We start from the raw sequence: 9,095 nt of genomic DNA, 5'->3' as shown, positions 1-9,095 counted from the left end.
AACCGGCTTGGCAGCCTCCTGTGAGGGATGGGTCCAGTGGGTCGCACGTGCCCATCTGGAAGCTTGTCTGGCATGCCGAAGGTGTTTAATATTTACTGAGTCCTAGTGTAACATCCGCCCCTGGAGGGTGCTCCCTGCCCTGGCGGTTGTGACACTGGGCCAGACATGCAACCTGATTTCACCATCCGGAGGCTGCATTGCTGACCCTGGAGTGGCCACCACGCCGGCTCCGAGTGGCCGCCACACCTGCTCCGTGGGACCTCAGACAGGCGCACAGGGCACAGAGCTTCCCCGGGAGACCGTGCTTTCAGGCACAGCTGGAGACCAAGGGCAGGGAAGCCTCCAGGTAGATGGAAGTGGGGCTGGCCAGGGTGCGCACCCGCTGGGGACCGTGGGGCCCCGGGAGCTGGCAGGTGAGCGGGGCTCCTGCAGCCCCACCTCCTAGTGGCGTGCCCACTGCACCTGCCTCCCTGCCCACCTGCTGGGGGCCCTGCTGCTGCTGCTAAGTCTCGTCAGTCGTGTCCGACTCTGCGCAACCCCATAGACGGCAGCCCAACAGGCTCCTCTGTCCCTGGGATTCTCCAGGCAAGCGTACTGGAGTGGGTTGCTATTGCCTTCTCCTGCCGGGGGCCCTAGCCTGTCTGAAACCTGCTTCTCTCGAGGCTACAATCCTGCCTGTCCCTGCCGGCCTGGAGATGCCAACTTTGCGGAGGCTGTGTGCTAAGAGGTGGGTGACAGGGCATCCGGGAGGGTGGGAGAGCGAGGCACAGAGCCCCTTCCTGGGCTGTGCAAAGTGTCACTGGACGTACAGTGTGTGGATAACAGCGACAGCAGGTGCAGGGGTGAGCGCTACTCATGTGACAGGCTTATGCCAGGGCTCCATGCACGTTACCTGGTCAAGCACGGCCTGAATGGAGGAGCCTTCCCTGGTCGACCTATTGAAATTCATTATCCGGCCTTTGTTTTTTCTGGGCTCTAGGTACTATCCGATTATAACTTTTCAATTGGAGTATAGTTGTTGTGGGCTTTCCAGGTGGCTCAATGATAAAGAATCCCCTGCCAGTGCAGGAGACGCAGGTTCCATCCCTGGGTCGGAAGGACCTTCTGCAGCAGGAAATGGCAACCCACTCCAGTGTTCTTGCCTGGGAAATCCCATGGACAGAGGAGCCTGGAGGCAAAAGAGTCCGCTGGGCTAAATCGTGCTAAGACATGACCTAGCAACTAAACAACGAAAATAAATGGTTGCTGTATGATACAAATGATGTATGCACTTTAAAAAATCACCTTATTAACTCCAGCATATATATAGCTTACTCTTTCCTGGGAGCTGCTTGAATCTCTTTACATTTACTCACTCTCACAGCAACCCCTCCTCTGGTCCTCATTTTACAGATGGCAGGGCAGCTCACAGGGTGGAGGTTTTGTCACTGTTTTGGTCACTGTGCTAGTCGCGGCTCCTGGAATGGCATCTGGTGCGTAATAGGAGCTCAGTAAATATTTCCTGAGTGAATGACTATCTCATGACAACTCTGTGGGACGTGCCTTCTCATCATCCCTCTTTTACAGATGGCAAAACTGAGGCTCCAGCAGATTAAGTACTCGTGATCTCTGGGGTTAGGATTTGGACATGGGCAGCTGACCAGGAGCTGTGTCCCAAGAGATGATATGAGTTTCTAGCTTGGCGAGGCCCCGAGGTTTCCAGGGTGGGGTTCCAGATCCTTCTTTCCCACACCATCCTTGGGACGGAGTTCTCAGCATGCCTGGGCAAGGCTTGGATCTGAATCTCTGGCACGCTGGTTTGTGATGTGGCATCCACACTGGGGAAGCACGGGGCTCGGGGCTTGGTCCCCGTCAGCAGGGGGGCAGGACAGCGCTCCTGAGTCGACCGCAGGTCTCTGTGACCGTCCATGGAGCAGGCAGCGTCCTGACTAGACTGGAAAGGCAGCCCAGCACCCTGCCAGCCCTTGCGGGGACCACGGCTCATTGGTGGCCCAGTGGCCTGCTCCCAGGCCTGGTGAAGGAGCTGGAGCTCTGTCCTGCTGGCCTCCTGCCTACTTTCCGGACCCCAAGTCCCGACCCCATTCTCTGAGGACCTTGAGCCTCCAAGATTAGGCCTCTGGCCCCTTGGATCCCATCAAGGTGCCTGGCTCAGAGAAAGCCCCACTTAGGGTGGCTGTGCACGTCACTATTTATTCAAAGCCTTTAGCAAGCGCCGGGCAACAGCGGATGCTCAGCGTGTACCCTTCTGCTGCGTCTTATCACTCGGCTCCCTGGGCCGTCGGGGGGATGGTGTCGGTGAATCCAGAGGCCCAGGAGCTGCGGGCTAGGGCTTCATTTTCTCTGCTCTGTGGAAATCTTAGTTGTCACTGTTAAGGTCTTTGAAGCTGGAACTTTGCTAGGACCTGACGCTCTCCTCCCCACACCCGTCCCGGGGTCCCCAAGGCAGGTAGGGCCCAAGATGCAGCACCTCCCAGCATCTTCCCGCCTCTGCTTCAGTCAAGCCTTGCCCTGCGGGACCACCGCCCCCATCACACACGACTCCGCCGGCTCCTCTCCACCCTTGCTCAGTCTGTCCGCTCACCTGGAACACCCTTCTTGGGGGTGGAGGTACCTGTGTTCCTGCTCTTCCTTCAGGGTCCAGCCAAGGGCCCTTGACATGTGGCATTTCCCTTGTTCAGCTTAGTTCAGTATTTACTGAGCCCCTGCTGTCTTCCAGGCTGTGTTACAGGGAAGGATACAGATAGGATACCATTACTTCAACAGTAATGGACATTTATTAAGCACCTACTAACTGACCCCACCCTGCCAAACCTTTGACTTGGTATCTGGGAGAATTTTTAGCATTACCCTCTGATTCAGGTTCTGCTGTATTCCCCATTTTACAGATGAAAAAAACTGAGGCTCGGGTAGTGTATTAGTGTAGAAGTGAAGTTGCTTTGACACAGAAACCTCCCAAGATATAGAGTCTTAGATGAGACCAGTTGCTCCTCCCTCCTTCTCCTGAGCGCGTGGAGCCGGTGGATGGTCCGCTCCAGGGGCGGCCTCTCCCAGCTCTTGTTGCTCAGCGGTCCCCTGAGTGGGTCCCAGTGCACGGGGCTGGAGCCTGCTGCTCAGCGCACCGAGAAAGCCCAGGAAGGGGGAGAAGTTCTCTTTCCGGGGGAGGGATGTGTTGGCTAGTCCAGGCTTGGGACAGCGGTTTGCCTCAGAATGCCTGTGGATGCATGTGTGTGCGTGTTCATGCGTGTGGCAATTTGTCACTCCAGCTCTCGCCAGACTACATGAATAAAGAGCAGGGCTGGGGAGACACCCCAGAGGAAAACTGAGGCGCTGTAAACAGAGGGAGGGGGGTGGATGCTGGGCCGCCAAAGCCAACAGGTGCCCGGCCTGGGAACGCCACTGGACTACGGTTTGGTCTTCATGCTGCTTCGCCTGCACAGAGCTTGCTGAAGAGCGCAGACAGACAGACAGCATTGGCATTCAGGCTGCTGGATTGTATTGCTCACTCTAGGCTAATTTCTCATATCAGGTTCATCTTCAAATTCAAGCGCTCATTTTGCAGATGAGGAAGCTGAGTCCCAGGGAGTCTTGACAACCTTCTTGAGACCATGCAGCTTGGGGGCAGGACTCAGCGAGGTCTCCTGACTGCCTGGGGCTCTGGCCACCATTCCCGAAGGGCTTGTCCCCGAGAAGGGCCATGCCCAGACCCCCACCCTGATCCCCCCCATCCTTCTCACAGAAAGTCCGTCCATAGGAACTCAGTGAGATCTCGGATGCCTGCGAAATCCTCCAAGACGTACGGCACGCTGAGGAAGGGGTGCGTCTGTTCAGACCCCAAGCCCCAGCAAGTGAAGAAGATCTTCGAAGCGTTGAAGAGGGGGCTCAAGTAAGGAGGCAGTGTGCTGCCCGTTGCATCCTTTGGCCTCGTCCGCTCGCTCCTCTCTGCCTCTCCCTCGGCGTCGGGGGTGGGTCTTGTCTGTGCGCGGCCACAGAGTGAGCTCCTGGTTATCCGTTTAGTCAACAAGCATGTCCTGGGTGCAGCCACATGCTCGGCCCCTTCCTTGGGCGCCGGGATGAGGGAATAATGGCAGGGGCCCTGTTGCCATGGAGAACACCCACGGCGGGCAGGGCCGATGGCCATAAAGGAGTAATGTGGTCAACACCGTAACTTCCACGCACCCTGAGGGCAGTGAGGAGTGGGCGTGGTGGAGAGGTAGCACCTGGGGGGCCTGCACGCAGGGTGGTCCGGAGGCCTCCCTGAGGATGTCCTGGCTGTTTCTGAGAAGGACCCATGACGCTGGCCTCTGGGGGACAAACATCCCGGGCAGAGGGAAAGCACATGCAAAGGCCCTGTGGTAGGAGCTTGCAGAGGAGCTGGAGGTCAGGGCCAGGGCGGCTGGGCTTGAGTGAAGGAGAGAATGACTGATTGACTGAGCAGAGGCTCGGACAGAGGAGTCAGTCACTTATTCCCCATATTTTTATTGGAGGCTTATCAAGTGCCAGCCGCAGAGTTCAGTTCAGTTCAGCCGCTCAGTCGTGTCTGACTCTTTGCGACCCCAGGGCCTGCAGCACGCCAGGCCTCCCTGTCCATCACCATCTCCTGGAGTTTGCTCAAACTCATGTCCATTGAGTCGGTGATGCCATCCAACCATCTCATCTCTGTCGACCCCTTTTCCTCCTGCCTTCAGTCTTTCCCAGCCTCAGAGTCTTTTCAAATGAGTCAGTTCTTCGCATCAGGTGGCCAAAGTATTGGAGCTTCAGCCTCAGCATCAGTCCTTCCAGTGAATATTCAGGGCTGATTTCCTTTAGGATGGGCTGGTTTGGTCTCCTTGCAGTCCAAGGGACTCTCAAGAGTCTCATTGGCTGCAAAACACAATGTGAAAAGTCTCCCTCGGACCCACGGCTTTTTCTGTGTTTTCCAAAATAGGGGTTTGCTAAGACCCATTCTGGTCCCGGCCATCCAGACAGCAGGACAGCCAGCCTTTGTCTGTGAGGAAGGCGTGTCCTCCCCGCTCCCTGCCCCCCACAGCTCCCATGGCTGGGGGGAGGATATTGGCCTCTGGAAGCCATCACCTGTTTTCAGATCTGGGTTCAGACTCTTCCCTGCCTTGTGGACCCTGTACTGGGTGGCTTCCGAGTCAGTTTGCCCATCTCTAAAATGGGTATAATAACAGTAGCTCCCTCCTGTTGGCAGGGCTGTTGGGGGAATTCCCGCTTGGCACAGTGCAGGGCACACAGTGTGTGGGATGCGGAGGCAGAGCGGGCGGGGGGCCGGGTTCTTGGCGGGGGGTCTGGCTCTGCCCTCTGACCCTTGAGTCTGCTGAGCACCCCACTTCTCCCCAGGCCCGGCTGTGGCTGCCTCCTCCGTGGAGCACCGTGCCCCTGCCCATTTCGTTCCTTCCTCTTCTCCTTCCCAAACTCCTCTCCCTCGCCCTCCCCGCAGGGAGCATCTGTGCGCCCAGCAGGCCGAGCTGGATTACCTGACGGGACGCCACAAGGACACTCGCAGGAATTCCAGGCTGGTGAGACCCCTCCCCAGCCCCTCCCAGCCGAGTGCCCGGGTTCACCCCCTTGCCTGCCTCGTGGGTGTGAACCTCAGTCTTGGGAACGCAGAGGCCGACAGAGTAGGCTTTATTTTTAATGAATGAACCTCACTTGGACCCAAAACAAAAAACAAAACTCCAGAAAAGCCCAATACCAAAAACAAACCAAAAAAAATACGATGCCCCGTTAAATTTGATTTTCAGATAAATAACAAATCATTTTTCAGTGTAAGTATGTCCCCTGCCATCTTCAGGACATAGTTACACTAAAAAAGAAACTTTATCCATCGTTCATTTGAAATTTAAATGGAACTGGCTATCTTGTCATTTATCTGCTGGCATTTCCAGGACCCCCCCACGGGGGACCTGTGTCTCTCCAGCACTCAGGTTTTTTCCAGTCCTGGGGAGTCCCTCTCGGCCCCCTCGTCTCTATCTGGCTGCACTTGTCACACCTCCCTCTCCAACAGCTGCGGCTATTCAGCTGTCTCTGTCTCTCCCTTCTAGAAGTAACTCTGAGGAAGGCGAGGCTTGTGTAGAGGTCTGTATGTTTTAGCTGCTCCCATTTCATAGGTGGGTACACTGAGGCTGTGAAGGGGCCCACCCAGAGGGACGAAGCACGTGGGGCCGAAGAACAGTTACTGTTCTTTCCAAAGCCTTGGGAACTTCCCCATTTCTTAATTTCTTACATAGGGTTTTCATCTCATAATCCCACATATACGATGTCACAGATGCACACCTAGGAAAGCAGACGCCCCTCTGGGGGGTGGTCAACCATCTTTTCCCTATTGCTTGACTGACCCCCCTCCCCGATCTTCTCTGTCCCATCCTGTTTAACCCTTGAGGATCATCTAGTATTTATCTTTCCATATTTTCCTCCCTCGCCACCTTACTGCAAGTACGCAGACTGTGTATATATATAGAGGGATCTGTAAGGGTCACCTTACAAAGTGAAGTCACAACCTGCAAACTCTCCCCTGTCTTACTTCTTTTCGTTGGTGGTCGCCAACTTTGTGGAAATTTGTCCAGGCTCAGATATAGTGACCCTAACCCACGCGGGCAAGGCAGGGCCTGTTTTGGAAATAACTTACGTGATCACAGGCACACCCATCGTGGGCACACTGTTTGTGGCTGCTTTTCACGCTCCAGAGGCAGGAACCATGTGGCAGGCCCAAGCTGCACTATTTACTCTCTGGCCCTTTGCACAGAGACCCCCTCACCCTGACAATAGATTCTTTTCACTGGCTGTACCATGGCGCCTGGCGGGGATGGCCCAGTCTCCTTCCATCTGAACTCCTGGTGCCGCCGGCTGCCTCTTCCGAGTATCTGGTTGTGGCTGAAGTCGCCCCTTAAATAAGCAAATCACAGTGGTTCCCCTCTCGTTGAGTTTGCACCGTCCTTTTCATAACAACGCTGTGGGGTAGGCGCGATGGTGTCTCCTCTTTCAAAAGGAGATGGAGGCTCAGAGAGGCAGAGAAGCTTGCCTGGGACACACAGCTGGCACGTAGAGTCAGGCCTTAGCTGGCTCCCCCAAAGCCCATGTGTTCGCTCATTCTTCCTGCCCGGCCTGGACCGCAGCTTGCTGACTGCCGGCCTCGGAGGACAGAGCGGCCGCTGGCTTTTTGTCCTCTGAGCTCGGGCGCCCCTGGGATGGAGGCTCACGGGTCTTGGAGGAACGCTGGAGCCCTGACACCTCCCCCTCCAACAGGCTTTCTATTACGATCTGGACAAGGTGAGGGAAACTTCTCTCCGCATGGGGTAAGCAAGGCGGGCCGCGGCTAGGCTTGGCTGGATGGGAATAATGTCTTCGTGGGTCTTCCATCCCCCGGCCATCCTATGGGAGGAATACTTGGGTTTCCTCCCCACTTGACAGATGGGGAAACTGAGGCTCGGCCATGAGCCTTCCTTAGGGATAGTGAGGGGCTGGCCTGACTTCGAGCCCAGCTCTGTGTCAGGACCTGCAGGAGAGTGGTGTGGGCTTGGGGTGGGGGGTGGCCCAGGCTCCTTTTAAAGCACCTTCTCTTCTTCTGGGAGAAGCAAACACGCTCAGTGGAGAGGCACATTCGGAAGATGGAGTTTCACATCAGCAAGGTCAGCCTGGTTTCGGGGGCGCCTCTCTGCTTGAGGGGGGGACCTCTGTGCCGTCAGTGGAGGAAGGCTCTCTGGGTGCCAGGTGGCTGCAGAAAGCCAAGGGGGTGCAGAGACCGTGGGGGCTGAGCCCAGAGGTGGGGATCAGGGGATGGGGTTAGAGGGCCGAGTGATGAGTCCAACCACCCGGTTGTACGGACGGGGCTGTAGAGGCCCGGAGAGGGACACGACGGGCTCAAGGTCACACAGCAAGTCCCTCAAGCTTTATGTGGGCAAACCCCTCCATGAACTCGCTCTGCTCCCTGGGAGCCCCGCGGGTGGACGGAACATCACACACGCAGCTTCCCTGTTTGACCGCTGAAAACCGCATCCACCCATCCCGCTCACTAGTTTTTATCGTGCCTGAGCTGTGCGCCAGCCGCTGCCAGGTGCTGGGGATGCGGAGTGCATGGGACAGACGAGGTCCCTGCCCGCGAGGGCGCACGTGCGCTGGGGGCGGGGCCAGCACGACGTGGGGTGTGGCCTCCTGAGGGGCTGGGTGGGGAGACAGTCCCGGTGCGTGCGCCCGCAGGTGGACGAGCTCTATGAGGGCTACTGCATCCAGTGCCGCCTGCGCGACGGCGCCTCCAGCATGCAGCGGGCCTTCTCCCGGCGCCCGCCCAGCCGCGCCTCCAGGGAGAGCCTGCAGGAGCTGAGCCGCAGCCTGCAGGAATGCGCCGAGGTGGGTGGCGGAGGGCCGGTGTGGGGGCTCACGGGGCCCTGAGGCAGCCTCTGCCTCTGCCCCCGGGGGTGGGGGGTCTCTGTCTGGCAGGGTCCGTGCCTGCCCCGTGGTCCATCCCAGGGCAGGCGGTGAGCCGCCTCCTGTGGGGCTTTGCAGGACATGTGGCTTATCGAGGGGGCCCTGGAGGTTCACCTGGGCGAGTTCCGCGTCAGGATGAAAGGTGACAGGGCTGGGCTGGGGTGGGGGCAGTCTGGGTGGAGCCTCGGGCCTTCTCTGGGACCTGGGGCTTGTGCTGAGGGTGGGGGGTGATGGTCAGAACCCCAGGGTTCCAGGCCCAGCCCGGGTTTCCACTCCTGTGACTTGTGACCTCGGGCAAGTCCCGCCCGCTCTCTGAGTTGAAAGTGAGGGCCCTGGTCTGCCCCTTGTCATCCTGATGGCTTAGCTCACTGCCCATCCCCCCGAAGCTGATGACCCCCAGTGTGGCGGGGGGCTCCCCGCTTGAGGGCCTGTGACCCACGGGGTAAGGACAGTGGACAGCGGAGAGATGAGCCCGTCTCTGTGTTCCAGGCTTGGTGGGCTACGCACGTCTTTGTCCTGGAGACCAGTACGAGGTACGCCCACCCTCTGGGATCCGTCCTCAGGGCTCCCCGCCAGGCCTTCGGAAGTGGGGTTTCTGGGGACCAGGGTCTCCGCTGGGTTCCTGTCCCCCGCCCCAGTTGGCAGGGAGGGCCCCCAGGGGGTGGCAAGGG

The 9,095-nt window shown here is 58.0% G+C and overlaps 1 protein-coding gene across 1 annotated transcript in view; it reads left to right on the top strand.

The window, feature by feature from the left end:
* The window catches only part of FAM65C (family with sequence similarity 65, member C), a 73,906-nt gene that overhangs the window by 49,008 nt on the left and 15,803 nt on the right, over window positions 1-9,095 (top strand). Inside the window, exons 3-9 of the mRNA XM_010835123.1 lie at window positions 3,737-3,883; window positions 5,441-5,519; window positions 7,246-7,269; window positions 7,575-7,628; window positions 8,197-8,346; window positions 8,503-8,566; window positions 8,914-8,957. Coding sequence (XP_010833425.1) covers window positions 3,737-3,883; window positions 5,441-5,519; window positions 7,246-7,269; window positions 7,575-7,628; window positions 8,197-8,346; window positions 8,503-8,566; window positions 8,914-8,957 — 562 coding nt within the window. The remainder of the gene's footprint in view (window positions 1-3,736; window positions 3,884-5,440; window positions 5,520-7,245; window positions 7,270-7,574; window positions 7,629-8,196; window positions 8,347-8,502; window positions 8,567-8,913; window positions 8,958-9,095) is intronic.

The sequence above is a fragment of the Bison bison genome, unplaced genomic scaffold (assembly GCF_000754665.1).
Source record: "Bison bison bison isolate TAMUID 2011002044 unplaced genomic scaffold, Bison_UMD1.0 scf7180017864038, whole genome shotgun sequence".
Taxonomy (NCBI): domain Eukaryota; kingdom Metazoa; phylum Chordata; class Mammalia; order Artiodactyla; family Bovidae; genus Bison; species Bison bison.
Note: the sequence above shows the minus strand (reverse complement) of the source record. Positions and strands in the feature narration are given on the sequence as shown.